General features: G+C 41.1%; 1 protein-coding gene across 1 annotated transcript in view; it reads left to right on the top strand.

The window, feature by feature from the left end:
* Positions 1–19755, top strand: part of RASGRF2 (Ras protein specific guanine nucleotide releasing factor 2) — a 107563-nt gene that overhangs the window by 75974 nt on the left and 11834 nt on the right. Inside the window, exons 19-20 of the mRNA XM_063129667.1 lie at positions 11587–11699; positions 14148–14208. Coding sequence (XP_062985737.1) covers positions 11587–11699; positions 14148–14208 — 174 coding nt within the window. The remainder of the gene's footprint in view (positions 1–11586; positions 11700–14147; positions 14209–19755) is intronic.

Genomic DNA, 19755 nt, shown 5'->3' with positions numbered 1-19755 from the left:
CAACATTTGAATGAGTTGAATACATTTACAAATAGACTTATATCTAGACATTTGGTCTGCTTTCACGGATGTTTATATGTAATTTATGCTACTTTCCCTTTCATCTTTTTTTCATTTAGAATGTTGTGATATTTGAATCAGGCTTTTGAAGTGAATAGTTGCATATGTCCATTTTCTTTTCTTATTTTCTTTTATGGTTTTTATTTTGTTAAAATCCATAATAAAAAAGTGATTTTAAAAAAATGTAAAGGACTCGCAAAAAAATGTGAATCACAAGAGCACAACAAAAGCTTCATGTAAAAATGCTCCTAGTAGCATCAGTACTGACAAGAACAAGTGAACATCATATTAACTTGGGAATTTACAGCTTTTTGCTCCAATGCAGTTCATAAAGCTCTGTGAGTTTGTATGGTTCCTTTTCCTTCATGGACAAGACACATATTTATTATTTATTGCATTTATATCGTGCCTTTTTTCCTCCAAGGAACCCAAGGTAACGTACATAATCCTCCTCTCCATTTTATCCTCATAACAACCCTGTGAGGTAGGTTGGGTTGAGAGTCTGTGACTGGCCCAAAGTCATCCAGTGAGTTTCCATGGCCAATTGGGGACTAGAACCTGCATCATCTGACTCCCATTCCAACACTCCAACCACTACACCACACTTGCATAGATGCCTGTTCCCTATGAATTCGACAGCTATAAAGAGTTTTCTGGCTCCCATTTGACTTTCACAGGGTTTAATTCAAGAGTGGTCTGATTAAGTGCTTGGTGATTTTCTTGGGAAACTCTCAAATGTATATGTACAACTAAATGCCAAATTTGGCACCTTTATGGTCATGTATAAAATATTTAATAGGGTTGGCTATTGCATTGCTCCAGCAAAAAAGTTGAAGTGTAAGGCTTTGATTTTCTGTAGCCTGTCAGGAAATGCGAGTTTCCTCAGACTACAAGCCAAGCATACAATCAGTCATACTAATTAAGAGATACATTACAGTTGCTTCTGCTTAGGTTTGACAGGTTCTTCATTAGCAAGTGGGCTTTTTGGTGATGACATTAGACAACTCAGAAGACTTGGAAGCAGACGTGTCACATTTAAAAAACAAAACAAAAAACACTGCTGAAAAAGGTTACCTGACAATCCCTTTTGGCTAGATTGTTCTTTCAAGGTTACTTTACAGTATCAGTTTATGGAGTGCCAAAACAGTAAAAGGCCTTTGAGAATGATGGAGTAATTTTACTTGTATACCTTGTACATTTAAACATATTATGTCCAGTCAGGCTGAGGGTTATGGGAGTTGTAGTACCACACATCTGCAGGGCACCAGGCTGGGGAGGGCTACTTTCTGCTGAAGGTGGGAGTGTACATGTAATGAGTATCAGGCATTCCCTTTGTAGCAGTTCTATTTTCCTCTGCAATAAAACTATTCACCTACACCTATGTGATAGTGACACTTTAAAATGTGCTATAGCCTACATTGGGCTTTATCACTGATATCTCTTGCTAATTTGGGATTTCTGAGTGCTTTGGGGATACAATCAAGCAAAATGAGCAGTGTGTTTTTTGTGTGTTACTGAAGTCAGTCATGCAGTGGGTATAACTATATATTACCGCCAACACAAGGTTGCTGCTGAAAGCAACTTCCTCTATTTTAGTTGTCCCTCTCTCTGCTAAGCCACAGTGGTTAAGCATTTTGAGGTAAACATTATAGCTTAGCTTGTCATGTGAACCATTCCAAACTGTGGTGGCTACATAGCCACGGTTTAAACACACTCACTATTTGCTGCAAAAGGGTTAGCGGCCTAACCATGGCTTAGTGTGTTGTCTGAACAGGTCCAATATAATGTATGACATTATTGTGTCCAGATATTTGTCAGCCCTGAAAGAGGCAACCAATAATAGGAACACTGGAACATAGGAAGCTGCCTTATAATCTGGGGAAGGGGCATAGAAAACCACTTTGATGACATTACATTGTATATTGAATTTCTCTAGATGTTACAAGGGAAGAAGGGGAGAACTGGACACCAGGGTGCCATTTGCAATATCATTTGTAACATCTGGGTATCTGAGCATATAAATTCCATTGATTTGGCCAAGGCATGTGATTTTTCTCTGGATTATGCAAATGTCTGTGCTAACCTGTGTACCATACTTCACCAGGCTTACAAGAAAGGGTCTTGTAAGCCAGTTTCTATTGTTGTTGTTGTTATCATCTGACATGTTTAATTCTTTGTAGATTTTTCCTCTCTGTCTTCTAGAAAGTTTGGGGCATGTGTGTATAATTTGTCATGATCTCAACATGCATTCAGTTTCCATGGTGATGCATTGGTTGCCCCATAATGTGCAAAGTGGGCCTGGTGTGGGCGGAATATGGGTGTTTAGCACCCAGAGCACAATTGCCCCTACAATATTCCTGGCAAAACATCTCAAAGGTACTTTGCATTTCTCGCCTCTTCAAAGCACAGTATTATGTAACAATCTGTAGCAAATGCACTTTCTCTACAGAGTTCTTAGAACTATGCTGACAAGCAGCATTTCTCCTCCTCCTCTTCTTTTTCACATGGAAGTTAAGAGACCTCATCACCAGCCTGTCTGCAAAAGGCTTTGTTGGAAAAAAGAAGAACAAGATAGAGCAAGTTGCCCCTGCTTAAGAGATCTAAATTAATATGTATATATGTATATTGTGTAAAATTTTAGTTAGTTCATGTTTAAAAATAAGCATTTATCCAGATTATTTTATAATGATTACAGTGTTAACCAGATACAAAAAGTAAGGAGTATGCTTTTGGTTTTAAAAAAACCCCATAAGCATATGAAAACTGTTTGTATTGTAAAAAAAAGGTGTTAAAATCAGAACATTCAAAAGAGGAAAAAGAATGAAAAGATTTTTTTTGTCACATAAATATAACTGTACTGCGAGGAAAGAGATAAGCTTTTTAGCTGCATAGCTACAACCTATTGTTTGTTGGATTTGAGCAATGCTGTTAACATTCACTTGCTCTGTGTTGGAGATTTCTGCAGTTTAAATACAGATACAGATCAGCAGACATTGCCTGAAAACCAAATATCTGTGTTCCCACATGAGTAACGTACTGCTTGCCAAAGATCCACAGGATAAATATATTTTTCATACTTTTTCTGTATTATTTAACCAAGAACAATGTGCCTGAAGAAACAAATAGATGAAGGGTGAACCTTTGTTGAATTCTGTCTCAGTGACTTCCTACTGTGAGTTGAATTATTTTGACATGCATGTTTTATACAGTCAAAATAGCAGACTTTACTATCAATAGTGAAGTATATTGACTGTGTTTGGCCATAACACCAAGCTATGATTTAACTCTACATGAACTAGCCTCAGGCATATGCATTCCCTGTCTTCCTCTAGTGCAGCCTCAGGGACATTGGAAGTATTTGCTTCATTTTCAACTAACTTTGGTTTGTCACTATGTCCAGACAAGGACAAATTGTGATATGTTTTAACTATGGGTTGTCTAAACAAGCCAACTTTAAACTGTGCTTTAAAGGATGACCATATGGAAAGGAGGACGGGGTTCTTGTATCTTTAACAGTTGTATAGAAAAAGGAATTTCAGCAGGTGTCATTTGTATGCATGCAGCACCTGGTGAAATTCCCTCTTCATCACAACAGTTAAAGCTGCAGGAGCCCTGCCCTCTTGACCAGATACAAGTGCCGACCCCTGACACAGGCCTTCATCACTTCCACACTAGCGAGTGGCATGCTTTGATCACTTATTCCTGAGAGTTCTAGATGACATTCCTTCCTAAACTTTAGCTAGGATCTCAGTTTTCCGAAACTGAACCTGTCAAACAGAATAAGCAGTGCTCCCAGCACAGCTGTTTGGCTCCATTTTATATAAAGATGATGTGCCAATGAGTACAGAGAGGGGTGATTCTTTAATTACAAAGGTGGTGTGGAAATGTAACCAAGGGCTGGAGGTTAAAAAATACACATCTACCACTCAAAATGGAGCACTCCAAATTAACAATCCTGAATTTAGGAAGGGGTATATCCATTATTCTTGCCTGTAGCTATAATACAGTTTCCACAGTCTATAGAGCCTCAGAAAGCTGAAACTGAACTGATGAACATTTGGACAAAAGGGCATTTGAATAGGCCAGGCTCTTTTAACCTCTGCTCATCAAATAGACGATAAAATGGGATTACAGGAAGATAATGTATGCAAGACCATTGAGGATTCTAAAGCACTATGTAAATGACATTTGTTTATTTTGTTTAAAAAGTTTCCCCTTTTTTCTTTCTTAAAAAATAAACTCTCAAGGCAGTGTGCATTAAATTATAAAATACAAATAATAACCCAGCATCAAACCCACTATTGATCATACCGTAGCAATAATAAAACACTATGTTTTACTAAGGCCGTGGAAAGAGCTTAAGGATGGGGTTCCAGCCAGCTTTTCTGAAAAGGCTCTGATACTTGTTTGTCCCTACATAACTGGATCAACTGTTCTACAGGAAGATACAGGAAGGAACATATAGGAAGAGGTAGTCCTGGTCCCCTTCAGACAGCCACTGAATGCACAGCTGGCAGGGGGCTTGGCCAATGTGTGCATTGTTGTCAGGATTGGCTAATAGTTTTAATTTTGAACTACTCAGAGAACCTTGGCTATTGGGCAGTATAAAAATGTAATAAATAAAAAAATAAAAATGGGTACCTGCGGTCCTCTCCCAAGTCTTGTCACATGACTAACCCTGATCTGATGTAAGGAGTCCTGTGTAGAAGTTAAGAGTTGTATGTCTTTGCAGATCCCTTGAGTTGGTCAAAAGTGTTTAATACTCATATGTATTATAAGCATTTTACAGAGTTCTTCATATAATTATTTCAGATATGCCAGTAATGGTAAAGTATTGGACATGTATGGACAATCGTTTCTTGCTTTTTGTATATAGCAAGACTTTTACCAGCAAGTTTTGCTCAGAGGATAACCTAAATCAAACGTTAGTTTGGCGAGCCCCTGAAGAAGTCACTAGAACCCAGAATTAAAATATTTAGAAGTATGTATGGAATGTCTCTTCTAATCATACATTCAAATGTACATGAGTTTCAAGAACTTTGCTAGAGACTGTTGTTTCGGTTTCTATGGAAACAGATGCTGAATTGCTACCCACATGATAGCAAACAATCAGTATAAAAGGAACTGCCACAAGTATAGTGGATAGATGGAGCTTTTAGTGTAAATCCTTTATCAAAACATCTGCACTAAGCTCAAATGCAAATGGCTAAAATTATTGCTTCTCAATGACTCCATGCATGAACATCCACAGAAGATATATACATGCATTAACCTCGGTGTTTAATCTTTGGAAATATTCTTAATTCTTTTGGATAGGGAACACAAGTATTAACAAAGAGAAAAGGTCTGATTTATCCTCAGAATTGATGTATACTGTCTAGAATTGATGTATACTGATGTATACAGAGATACCATATGTAACTTTTAAGCATAAATGAGATTCCTTGGTTACATAACTACAGAAACTGCCATTGGTGCAAAACACAGCAGCTAGATTGTTGGTGAGAGCTACGTGTTTTGACCGCATTACTCCTTGTTTTACCAAGTTGCATTGGCTGCTGGTTTATTTTGGGGGGTCAATTCAAAGTGCTAGAGTTAACCTTTTAGCTCCCCATACAGCTTGGGACCTGGGTACACTAAGGACCGCCTTCCTCCACATGTTTTCTCCACCTGCTTTGGTTGTCATCTGAGGCATTGTTTCAGAACCCTTGGCCTTATGAAGCTAGGCAGACTAAAACCTTCTCAATTGATGTTCTTCCAACAGAGATTTCTCATGCCCTGACACTATACTGTTTTAGGTATATGTAAAAGGGGTCTCTTTAAGAAGGCATTTGGTTAAATATTTTAATGTCCAGTTTTAGCCCATATGGTTAACTGCTGGTTTTACAAACTGTTGTTGTTTATTATCTTGGGTTTAAATTTTTTTGTTCTAAATATTGCGCCTGTTCACTGCCTTGACTACCATTTTAGGAACATAGGTGAGATATAAGCTTTTAAATAAGTAAAATCAATTCATTTATTTATAATGCTTTTATACTACTTAATATATTAAAATCCCTAAGTGGTTTACATTAAAATTTACTGACCACTTTATCTATTGGAAGCCTCCAATAGTATGCGGCAGGGTCTTGCTGTTTACTGTTTTACTCTGTACAGCACCATGTACATTGATGGTGCTATATAAATAAATAAATAAATAAATAAATAATAATAATAATAATGCAGTTGTAATGAAAACTGCAGCTGCTCATCTCTTGATAAGTTTGACTAAGCATTGCCATATATTGCTGATTCTAAAACAACTTCACTGCCAGATACAAAAGAGGGCAGGGCTCCTGCAGCTTTAACTGTTGTCATGAAGATGGAATTTCACCAGGTGCTGCATGCATACAAATGACACCTGCTGAAATTCCCTTTTCTATACAACTGTTAAAGATACAGGAGCCCTGTCCTCCTTTTCATATGGTCACCCTGGTTGTTGTGATGTCTGTAGTCAGCAATGGTGGCTGGCTGGGGTGCTCCCAAATCTATTCTGAGGGGTCTCCTGGAGGGCTGCAGTGGGGAGGGGAAATCAGACTAACCAATAGTTTCTGTTCCACTGGAAGATGGCAAGCATTTGATTCAACCTTATAGTCCCTTCCTTAATGTTTTTATTATTATTGAAGGCCCTTTGACTGCTGATCTACTTATCTCTGGCTGCCTTTTTGATTCATTTACTGGGTTCAGATGATCATGGGGTGGTGGGAATAAGCCACTGTGGCTTCTTTCCCTGCGTGTGGTGCAAGCGCAACAACTATTTGCATAATTACCTATTTACATAATTCAGATGACACAGCAGGCTGCTGTGTCGCCCAAACCTGGCACAGTGCACAGCCGGGATTGCTTCTTACACATTCCACAAACTCTACTACGAGCCATGGGTTGTACAGTGGGTAAGAAGCCACTCCCACTCTGTGCTGCATGGGGTTCGGAAAACATTGCAACCGATGCAGCGTCACAGGGAATTATTTAAATGGCTGTCACACACGGCAGGGGAAAGAAGCCACACATAATTTTTTTAAAAATGAGCAAAAAATACTGCTTGTAAAGCTGCAATGGAAGAATCATAGAATCTTAGAATAGTTGAATTGGAAGGATCCTATAAGGCCGTCATGTCCAACTCCCTGCTCAATCCACCTGAAAGCATCCCTGACAGATGGTTGTCCAGCTGCCTCTTGAATGCCTCTAGTGTGGGAGAGAGAAGTTTTTCCTGATGTCCAGCCAGAATCTGGCTTCCTGTCACTTGAGCCCATTATTCCATGTCCTGTACTCTGGGATGATCAAGAAGAGATCCCCTGTATGACAACCTTTCAAGTATTTGAAGAGTGCTGTCATGTCTCCCCTCAATCTTCTCTTCTCCAGGCTAAACATGCCCAGTTCTTTAAAGGATGACCATATGGAAAGGAGGACGGGGTTCTTGTATCTTTAACAGTTGTATAGAAAAAGGAATTTCAGCAGGTGTCATTTGTATGCATGCAGCACCTGGTGAAATTCCCTCTTCATCACAACAGTTAAAGCTGCAGGAGCCCTGCCCTCTTGACCAGATACAAGTGCCGACCCCTGACACAGGCCTTCATCACTTCCACACTAGCGAGTGGCATGCTTTGATCACTTATTCCTGAGAGTTCTAGATGACATTCCTTCCTAAACTTTAGCTAAGATCTCAGTTTTCCGAAACTGAACCTGTCAAACAGAATAAGCAGTGCTCCCAGCACAGCTGTTTGGCTCCATTTTACATAAAGATGATGTGCCAATGAGTACAGAGAGGGGTGATTCTTTAATTACAAAGGTGGTGTGGAAATGTAACCAAGGGCTGGAGGTTAAAAAACACACATCTACCACTCAAAATGGAGCACTCCAAATTAACAATCCTGAATTTAGGAAGGGGTGTATCCATTATTCTTGCCTGTAGTTATAATACAACTCCCTGCTCAATCCACCTGAAAGCATCCCTGACAGATGGTTGTCCAGCTGCCTCTTGAATGCCTCTAGTGTGGGAGAGAGAAGTTTTTCCTGATGTCCAGCCAGAATCTGGCTTCCTGTCACTTGAGCCCATTATTCCATGTCCTGTACTCTGGGATGATCAAGAAGAGATCCCCTGTATGACAACCTTTCAAGTATTTGAAGAGTGCTGTCATGTCTCCCCTCAATCTTCTCTTCTCCAGGCTAAACATGCCCAGTTCTTTCAGTCTCTCCTCACAGGGATTTGTTTCCAGACCCCTGATCATCCTCATTGCCCTCCTCTGAACACACTCCAGCTTTTCTTTATAGTGTGCCAAATGCAAATTAAGTGTTACTAGATAATCTCATTCAGCTATGTAAATTTGGATCTGTACACTGTATATTTCTGTCAGTAGCCACACTTACTTGGAAGCAAGCTCAGTTGAAATCGATGAAACATTTTGGATTATAAAGTCTGAAGCATGTGTTCTGGTGTCAGTGGGTTTCATTGTGATGAACTAGTTTGAGTGTTGTTGTTTATTGAATTGCTTCATCATGTGTCAGATTGTGGCTGATTGCAGCCTGAAAAGTCTTGGTAAAATTGGATGAACCAAGTAATTTGTCACTATTCTGAATATGAGTTGAACATTTTGCAAGGCTAGTTTAGAGTTCCAAAATTCATGGAAGTTAATTTGTATTGGTTTTAGCAGGGTTTTTTAAAAAATGGTTGTGTGAATTAGACCTTGTAAGTGAACACATTCTATTGGAATTAATGGGATTTAACTTTTCCAAGGCCTTCCTCACTCAAACATATGCACATTTAAAATGTCTTAAATCACTATTAAAAAAAATTGAAGTGTGGTGCAAATGTTTATTATGCAGGGATGCATGATTAGCTGTTGTTTCCTGTTTGTAGCCATATAATGGGAGAAACAGCCAGAAATGTGGCTTCTTCAAGTGAAAATAGGGTTGTTTTTGGTGGTGGTGGGTGGGGGAAGAGTGTTAAGATGAGGAACAACTGTATCACAGAATTGGCCTGTATTCAGATAAATTACTTGAAGATAAAGGATTCTACCCAATGTTAGTCCTACTTAAAGTAGACCCATTGAAGTGAACAGATAAACATTGGAAAAGCCTAAGGAACTCTTATCCCTAGTTCTTAAAGTGAATAACAACTATTTGACAGATCTTAGAATCATAGAATAGTAGAGATGGAAGGGGCCTATATAAGGCCATCGAGTCCAATGCAGAAATCCACCCTAAAGCATACCTGACAGATGGTTGTCCAGCTGCCTCTTCAATGCCTCTAGTGTGGGAGAGCCTACAACTTCCCTAGGTAATTGGTTCCATTGTCGTACTGCTCTAACAGTCAGGAAGTTTTTCCTGATGTCCAGCTGGAATCTGGCTTCCTTTAACTTGAGCCCGTTATTCCGTGTCCTGCAGTCTGGGAGGATCGAGAAGAGATCCTGGCCCTCCTCTGTGTGACAGCCTTTTAAGTATTTGAAGAGTGCTATCATGTCGCCCCTCAATCTTCTCTTCTCCAGGCTAAACATGCCCAGTCGTTTCAGTCTCTCTTCGTAGGGCTTTGTTTGTCTTCTGTCATCAGACTGTAAGCATTGAAGATAAGTAGTCAGATCTGTAGTGATTTCATAAAGATGCCCAGGTTTGGCTCTACAATTTTCAACCAAGCACCAAAAAGCAAGGAAATTGGGAGTTAAGGCTCACAAGCCTTAATGCTACATCCTCCCTAAGGAGGCAGAAAGTGCCAGTGAAATTCTCATTCTCCCAAAGCAAATAAACCATGAGGACAGGATGGAGAATAGGATATGCAGAGGTGACTGTGGGGTTGTGGAAAACTGATGATGAACAACTTAGGTCCACCTACTCCTCTTTTTTTGTTTAGCGCAACCGTTCCCCAACCTGGTGCCCTCCAAAGGTGTTGGACTACAACTACCATCATTGCAAGGAATGCTGGGACAGCAGGATGGGAACGCTGTTCTATATCCTTTCCATATACAGGGGCTGCCCATACTCGCATATAGCAGCACGACTGATAACAAAAGGGGCACTATTTTTGCAGATGTAGAATCATAGGGCACCATTTGTTGCAGATGTAGAACCAGGGCATGTGCTGGCACTTCAACTTTTGGTCAATACCCTGCCCTTCAAAGAACCAATGTTTTTTCCCCTTTAAAATGTGTTTATACAAAACATACTGCTCACTCCCCACAATCCCGCCACAAAACATCATCTCAACAGAGGAACAGAAAAGGATTAGTTTGGCTGTCTTGAACTTCTTTCAGATGAGATTAGTTTGCAATCCTATACCACTTGGGAGGAAGCCCTACTGAACTCAGCGGCACTGACTTCTGAGAAGACATGTATAGGATCCAAGTGTAAACCAACCTTCTCCAGCCTGGTGCTCTCCAGATGTGTTGAACTGCAACTCCCATGTTATGGGGAGGACAAAAATCATCACTAGTTTTAAAATAATCCTTACACATGAAACTATTAGGTGCTAGCTCTACCTTTGATATCACACTGCTGAACATGTAAGAAAAATCCTCTGTGTTAGTCCCCCAACACCATATATCTGGTATTCAATAAACAGACAACCAATGCCATGAGTTGAAAACTAATTTTCTGACATCCGAGGAACTATCTGGGTTAGATTGCTTCAATTGGTTTGTCTATTTAAATTGATGCAAATCTTTTTGAGTTCCTTGATATATCACATATATCACATATCTTACTGCTGGAAAACATCATACTTCAGAACAGATATGGGCAGAAAATAGTTCTATCCTGATGTTTTGGACATCAACTCGCAGTATTCCTGATCACTGTCCATGCTGATAGGGACTTTTATGAGTTGAATTCCAAAACATCTGGAGATCAACATTCTGCCTGCTTTTGCTCTAGAACAGCATTTCCCAACCTGGTGCCCATCAAATGTGTTGGGTTGCAACTCTCAACATGAGGAGATGCTCTAAAAAAGAGAAGTAGGTGGCCTGAAGTTGTTCATGATCAGTTTTCCACAACCTCACAGTCACCTCTGCCTCTGATAGCCTGCAGTGTCCATGTAAATATTCCAAATGGTAAAATTAAATAGCAGTTATAAGTTATGGGAGCACCACAGCTTCTATTCACCTGATGACTTCTGGACTTCTGAATGTATCGGAAGGATAGATGATGTAATTATCTGCCACTAATGCCTCTCATGTGACCCCTCACTGTTCTACTGTTACTAAGTAGCATGGGGTTGACCTATGTAAGAATGGTAACCAAAGTGCTACAATAACACAAGAACTAACCTTAAAACATACTTTAAAATGACTTGCAGTGAAGCTGATACATCAACAAATTATCAATGTTAAATCTTCAACTTTCAATTCTGTTCCCTTGACAGACTAACCTATGAGTTTTAAATGTTTGTCACAGTTAAAATAACAGCAAAACCATGAAACACAAAAACAGGTATGAAACCTACAAGAAAAAAGAACATATTATGTGATTAATTTATCCAGAAACATTTTTCTCTTGTAGGATTTTGACCTAAACAATGAACTGAAGATGAATGTTCTAAATCTTCTAGAAGAAGTCTTGAGAGACCCTGACCTTTTGCCACAAGAAAGAAAAGCTACAGCAAACATCTTGAGGTAAAGGGGTTTAATTAGTTTCATGGTATTGTGAGATACAAATAAATAGAAAGAAATACTGTCTTGCTTTAGCCACAGTATGCTTATTTTCAAGGCATCACAAAAAAGTGAAATACAATTGCATTTGTAATAAAAATGTGCTGCTAATTGATTGTTTTCCTGAAGAGATAAAAATTAAATCAGTTTTCGCCTAATGCTTCTAGTGATTGTAACAAAATGCAAGATGATATCCTCTTTTTACTTAGGGCGTAATCCTATGCATGTTTGCACAAAAACAAAAGAAAGTCCTACAACTCCCATTTGTTCCTGCCTAAAAATGCATAGGATTGGGCTATTAATTGTTTTATATAGCCGAACCACTTAATGAACTCGACAGAAGTAGAGACTACTTTTTTCTTCTGTCAGCACTTGCAAGGGAAAAATACCACAAGATTATACTCACATATTTGCTGCCCCATCTCCATTCAAGACTTTTTGGATGTCCCTTCTATCAGAGTTTGGCTGCAGACCGAAGTGATGAGGATTTTCAGATGGGCGGGAAATCACATTCCCTTGCCATCACTCCGCTTCCTGGTTCTCTTCCACAATAGGGATGAGCAGAAGCACACGGGAAGAAAGGGGAAGAAGGCAGCAACCATGTGGCCCGTTCAGTTTAGTGGGGCAGTGCTTCTAGTGGGCATTTTATAGCGCAACTTCTTCTGCACATGACAGGAAACAGCAACAAATATCTCTATAGTTCAGAAAAGTTGGGGTTTGGTGGTCTTATTTAATGACGCAAAAAAGAGGAGCAGGAGACATGCAGGAGATCACTGCATCGTTGAAATGACCTGCGAACATCTGTGAGTGGCAGTCACAAGCGTGCTGTAAAACTCTTGTTTAAAGAAGCAGAGTAATGAATTTCTAACTTTGTTACTTACAAACCACATAAGAAGGCTAACTATCCCCAATAGCTCACCTGATGAAGTTCCTTAAAATACACTAAGCAATTAAGAGCAAAGTGCAGTTGTATGTGACTGTAGAAATTTCCAAGAAGATATTTCCTCTACCGTGCCCCTGTTTCTTCCCGCCACCCCCAGTTATGTGGTTTTGGGACATGTTAGCTTTGTGTCCTCCACTACTTCCCAGCAGGAAAGTACCACAGGAAAGGTCTAAACGGGATCAAGCTTACCTCCTGTTGACTGTGTTGTTTTGTTATGCAGCTTTTTATATAATCTTTACTCAGTGAGCTTCTTAATGGGGGCTCTGAAAACTAAGGAATGTTTCAGCAAACAGTTCCATATGTTGATGCAGGTTTTCTTGCTTGTTAGAAATCTTAACTGTTCCTAGGAACAAGGGTTTCAATCTTCAAGGCTATCAGTGTGGAAATCTTCCTCAATGTATTTCATAGAGTACTACAAGTAATAACAATCACTTCTGAAAAAGAAATCCTATATCTACTTAACTAGGGGCCTTGCTAGACCAGGCCGGCTGAGCCGGCCTGGAGGCGGGGTGACGGCGTGCTGACGTTAGCACGCGCAGCCCCGGCTTCCAGACGCGGGACGCGCAGGGACATCGGGATCCCTGCAGCATCCACCATTTTTAAAAAAAGTTTAAAGGGGCCATGTGCGGCCCGAAGATTCCGGACCAGGTAAGTCCGTTTTTAAAAAAAATGAAGCCCCCCCAAGACATCCCCCCAGCCCCCCCTGCCCACTCTGTCCCCCCACCCTCCCCATCCCTGATGCCCGTGCCATCCGCCCTCCCTGTCCCCAGCCTTGCCCTGGCGGTGCCGCTTGCCTGCTTGCCCGGGCGGCGGCGCACCCCCTCCATGCCGGGCATTGCCCGGGCGGTGGCGCCCGCCGCTTCCCTGGGCGGCGGTGCACCCCCATGCTGGGCATTGCCTGGGCGGCAGCGCCCGCTGCTCTCTCTCTCACCCGCCCTCCCCCCTTGCCATCCCCGATGCCTGCTCTCCCCCCCTTCCTGCCGGGTCCAGCCTTCCCCCCCCCCCCCGATGGGCACAGGCTTTTCCCGACTACTTGTGAGTAAGCGAGTAGCCGAAAAAAGCCATGGAAGTCACTAGACGTTCCGCAGTCCCAGCAAGCTGCACCATAAGCGATTTTGCTTATGGCAGCTTTAAACAGGCTTCAGTGCGGTCTGGGCCCAGATTCCCCTGTGCGTCATGTGGACGCACAGCAGGGAAACCGGGCCTCACAGCGTGCTAACGCCTTGTCTAGCAAGGCCCTAGGTGTAAGCAGATATAGTCACCATTGAATTCAATGGGTCTTATTTCTGAGTAATCATGCTTAGAGTTGTGCTGTTAGTTACTAGAAATGATTTCAAAGCAGCAGTGATAAAGTTTGCCATAATTTTTTCTCAGAATTCCGATGAAGGGCCCGTTTTGCTGAAATATTGTCTCCGGCTACGGAGAGAGTGATATTTTTATATATCAGGTATTTTGCTAATTGTTTTTAGGGCACTGTCTCAGGAGGATCAAGATGACACCCACTTAAAAATAGAGGATATACTGCAGATGGTGAGTTCATCTAGATAAATATTTGTCTCATCTGTTTATATTTATGTAAATTAGGGTAAATAACTAGAAATGGTGTTTGGCTGGTTGTTCACTGCAGCCGTTGCTGTATCTTTCATATTAGCATTTGATCACTCTGTTCAAATTGTTCAACAACAATTGTTAGTAATAGGTGAAAGGATAGCTGTGCACATGAACCCTGCCTTGGTAGGAAGTTATACAAAGTATGGGCTTTTCATTTGAATATACAGTGGAGGTCAGTTAGAATGGGGCATTTCTGTCAATGGGCCCCTTGTGTATGGTCACTTCTGGCATCTAATTATGCAAATTATTGGAAATTGCAGTGTCAATTTGCAAGTGAAAGTGCAAGCAAAAGCATAATAGAAAAAAAGGCTCAGGGTGCTGCCTCAAACCACAGAGAGGTTATTTACATGGGGAAAGCATCAAATGGAGTTGAATGTGAAGCACAGAAAGGCTTTATGCTGGGAAAGCAGATAGCTTTGCAATTATAATACTTGCCAATCAGGGGGTAAAGTGCTTGATGTAACAATGACAGCAAACTTTATGCAATGCTCAAAACCCAGCAAAAACCATTTAATGAATTACCCTCTTCTTTTCCTATCCTGCCGTAGGAGCCCAGATGCTAAAGATATCTGCCAACATTATGCATCTGTTCTTTAAGTTGGTACTTAATCTTTGATAATTCCTTCATAATGATCAAGTCCTTTTGCCTGAATCTTTATTCAGCGGAATATTTTATCACTCCTAATAGTGAACTCAGGTGGTGAGTGTTGACAGGATTGCAGCCAAAGTAGAGCCACTAAGGTATCAGCATGCTTTGGGGGTGGGAAGTGGGAGTCTTGAGATATGCAGAAGTACCCCTCCCCAAAAAACCCCACCCAAGCCTCAAAACACTTAAAAAAAAGTAAGGGGGCAACCAATCTCCGAGATAGCCCTGTGAGGATTGAGCTTGCCCAGTAGCCACATATTACTGACTCTCAGGCCTTTGCTAGGCCTAACTGAAAATCTGGGGGAGAGGAGGGGAGACCTCGCGTTGTGAATAATACGAGATCTAGCCCTCGTTTACGTGTAAGGTGCGATGACCTCAAGAAGAGAGGCGTTGCGCCCGCCATTTTAAATTTTTTTAAAGGGCCGGCTGTGCACTAGCACTCAAGCGACTAAAGGTAGGGTTGTTGGTTTTTTTAAAAAAATTGATTTCCTCACTCCCCCCACCCTAGCCCTGATGGGCGTAGCACTCCTGAGGAGAGCTGTGCCCCGTGCACAGCTCCCTCGCCCGGAGCCGGGAAAAGCTGTGGAAATGGGCCACACGCTTGCAATCTCAGGCTCAGCCTGAGACCACGGGAAAAACCAGGCCCAAAGTGTAGGGCTGCATCCTGGGGCCAGGGAGGGATGATCCCTCCCTGATTCCGGGATCCCCTGTGCATCATCTGGACGCACAGGGGCAATTCTGGGTATCAGCCCAGGATAACCGCTGGTCTAGCTAAGGCCTCAGTTGGTGAAGAAAGACAGAAAACTGGGGCAAGAGGGAATGTAATGTCCTGCTGGAGAAGGGCATGGCTTCCTGGCATCCTGAGCAGGAGCACTCATCTTAGGCAAGGATACTTTGCAACATTTTGTTGTAAGGTACCAGTTGTTCTTTTCTGTGCTCTAAACACCATAAAGAATACAGATGACATAGTACCAGCACAGTTGGACTATTCATATGGTCTTCATTCTGTATCAGAAAACATATTTATCTCATTTTACAGATGGATAACTAAAGCATAGAAAGAAGGAGAGAAATGTCAGGGTCCTGCAGAAACCATTTTATTTATGAAAGCCCTAAAATGGGTCCTGAACATGGTGCCTACAAGGCTCCTGCAAAAGGTTCCCTAATATGGCACCCTCAAAGATTTTTTAATCCCCCCTTTTTAATATATGCACATGGATTTGTATATCCATAGCAAAGGATACATATGAAATGGCTATATATGAAAATACAACTTTGTAGCAATAATATAGCTATGGCTATTTACCATAATTCCATATACCATTGCTTCAGTGTTAGAAGTTCTGCAGTTTTCCAACTTTTGGCTATGACTCTTCGGGCAGACATCAGCATGAACTCAATTAAATCCTTAGATGTCACTTATGCATTTTGTTCTTCCCATATTGTTAATAAGGCCAACACTGGTGTCACATATATGGTTTGAAGTGTAATATTTTTCATTTCTAAAAAAAAATGTTCCAAAAGTGTGATGCAGTAAGACATGTCTGCGACATATTGAATATATAACTCTTGCTGGTTACAGTTTCTCCAACATTTTGTGTTATTTGTGTTGGCTATTCTTGCAAAACGTACTGGCATGATATATCATCTGTGTAACAATTTCTATGTATTCTCCCTGAGAGTTCCCCCCCTTTTTTTTCATTCTCCCTGAGAGTTAATAAATGATTTCCTTGGTTGTGTCACCCATAATTTATCCCATACCATTTTGCTCTATTGGTATCCCAAAGGAAGTGCTTAATGCCTCTCTGTGAGAGGGAGTGGTCCCAGGCTGTCTGAAAGAGGCGGTAGTGAGACCACTCCTGAAGAAAACTTCCTTGGACCTGAAAAACCTTAGTAACTACAGGCCAGTGGCAAATGTTCCATTCCTGGGCAAGGTCCTTGAGCGGGTGGTTGCGGGCCAGCTCTAGACACTCTTGGATGAGACTGATTATCTGGATCCATTTCAGTTGGGTTTCAGGCCTGGTTTTGGCACAGAAACAGCCTTGGTTGCCCTTTATGATGACCTATGTTGGGAGAAAGACAGGGGGAGTGTGACTCTGTTGATTCTCCTTGATCTCTCAGTGGCTTTCGATACCATCGACCATGGTATCCTTCTGGAACGTCTGGCTGAGTTGGGAGTGGGAGGCACTGCATTGCAGTGGTTCTGCTCCTACTTGGCGGGTCGGCTCCAGAAGGTGGTGCTTGGGGAACATTGCTTGGCCCTGTGGACTCTCCAGTATGGGGTTCCGCAGGGGTCAGTCTTGTCCCCCATGCTGTTTAACATATACATGAAACCATTGAGTGCGATCATTCAGAGTTTTGGAGTGCATTGTCATCAGTACGCTGATGACACGTAGCTCTAGTTCTCCTTTTCATCTTCATCAGGTGAGGCTGTGGATGTGCTGAAACAGTGCCTGGCTGCAACAATGGACTGGATGAGGGCTAATAAACTGAAGCTCAATCCAGACAAGACTGAGATGCTGCTGGTGGGTGGTTCTTTTGACTGGATGGGGGGGTGTTCAACTGGTTCTGGATGGGGTTGTACTCCCCCTGAAGGATCAGGTTCGTAGCTTGGGGGTCCTCCTAGAACCATCTCTGTCACGTGAGGCTCAGGTGGCCTCGGTGGCATGGAGTGCTTTCTACCAACTATGGTTGGTGGCCCAGCTACGCCCCTATCTGGACAGGGATAACCTAGCGTCAGTTGTCCATACTCTGGTAACCTCCAAATTAGATTACTGCAATGCCCTCTACATGGGGCAGCCTTTGAAGACAGTTCGGAAGCTGCAGCTTGTGCAAAATGCAGTGACCAGATTGATAACTGGAACAAGGAGGTTTGAACATATAACACCAATTCTGGCCTGCTTGCATTGGCTACATATATGTTTCTGAGTCCAATTCAAGGTGCTGGTCTTAATCTATAAAGCCCTACATGGCTTGGGACCACAATACCTGATGGAACACCTCAGCCGACATGAACCTACTCATACACTGCGCTCAACATCTAAGGTCCTCCTCTGAGTGCCTACTCCAAGGGAAGCTCGGAGGATGGCAACAAGGGAGAGGGCCTTTTCGGTGGTCCCCCCCCGACTGTGGAATGACCTCCCCAGTGAGGCTCACCTGGCACCAACACTGTTATCTTTCAGGTGCCAGGTCAAGACTTTTCTCTTCTCCCAGGCATTTAACAGCATTTAACAACACTAAGTTTGTCTTTTAACGGACCCCAGAACTGTTGTTTTTAAATGGATGTTGTTGTTTTATACTGTTGTTCTTATGTTTTGATAGTTTAAAATTTTGTATACTTTTTTAATGTTTACTGTTTTTAACTTTTGTAAACCGCCCAGAGAGCTTCAGCTATGAGGCGGTATATAAATGAAATAAATAAATAAAAATAAATAAATGTCATCTTCCCATATTATTTCCAGCTCATCTGACATATTCTTATCAATTTCAGTAATATGTGAATAAATTTTTGAAACCAAACCTTTTGTATTAACTATATATACTATAATATATTTTCAAATTTTGTTATGTTCCTGGTCGCACTTTGTTTTACTAAAGGATTTGTAATAAAATAATGTATTTGATGAAGGAGCATCCAATTCATTTGCATTCCCTGAAGATTTTCTTCTAATTTTGCTACTGTAAGAGGGATTTAATTTCATAGACATCTCTCATTCTATAAAACCCGTTTTGTTTCTATTTTGCTTATTGCTCTTGTGTATCTATAGAAGGAAAATTTGGATGCAACAAGAACGGAAGCAATGAGGATATTTCTGGAATTAATTTATTTTTCAATTTTTCCAAATGTTTAAAGTAGCATATAAAAGTGGTTATCTATCTATTTCATATCTTTGATATTTCCCCCTCCAAATAAAATTTGGTTGATCAATATTTTGAGCTCAAAAGGAGAGAAACATCTCAGGGTGCAAAGATTTTATTTGTGGGAAGCCCACAAATAAAACCTTTGCATCCTGAGATGTTCCTCCCTTTTGGGGTGTCTATTCTGGATGCTTGCCAGCCTTTGCATACCCGTTTCTCTTTGTGAAACATATTTTGAGGCCTATCAAATCAAACAATTGCTGCAGATAATGGACACCAAATCTGAGAATACCTGAATACACATGGAAGGGAACACAAACTATCAAAGAAATTATGCCATAAAATTAAATTATAAAATGAGATTGGACATCCATTTTATTAGCTTGGGGAAAATAGCAATATATTCATTAAACAAAAACACTATGGTTTACAAAACAACATTAAGGCTCTACATTTTCAACCAAGCACCAAAAAGCAAGGAAATTGGGAGTTAAGGCTCACAAGCCTTAATGCTACATCCCCCCTAAGGAGGCAAAAAGTACCAGTGAAATTCTCATTCTCCCAAAAGAGATAAACCATGAGGACAGGATGGAGAATATGATATGCAGGGGTGACTGTGGGGTTGTGGAAAACTGATAACGAACAACTTAGGGCCACCTACTTCTCTTATTTTTGTTTAGAGCAGCCCTTCCTCAACCTGGTGCCCCCCAAAGGTGGTGGACTACAGAATGACACCCCCAATTACTGGTTTATAATGGTGGAATGCAGAATCTAACTCATCGTCCTTAACTACATGGACACTGCAATGTCCATGTAAATTACTGGAACCATCACCTCTTACCTGTTTGCTGTGTCACCCACAGTTTTTTGACAAGCACAAATTTAATTTCAGCAATTCCAACATTGGGAATTATGATGCTTACATAGGCTAATATACTTGTTTATAGGTTTAATCCCAAAAT

Source organism: Elgaria multicarinata, chromosome 6 (assembly GCF_023053635.1).
Source record: "Elgaria multicarinata webbii isolate HBS135686 ecotype San Diego chromosome 6, rElgMul1.1.pri, whole genome shotgun sequence".
Classification (NCBI taxonomy): Eukaryota; Metazoa; Chordata; class Lepidosauria; order Squamata; family Anguidae; genus Elgaria; species Elgaria multicarinata.
The sequence above is the reverse complement of the archived record's forward strand: the minus strand, read 5'-3'. Positions and strand labels throughout refer to the sequence as shown.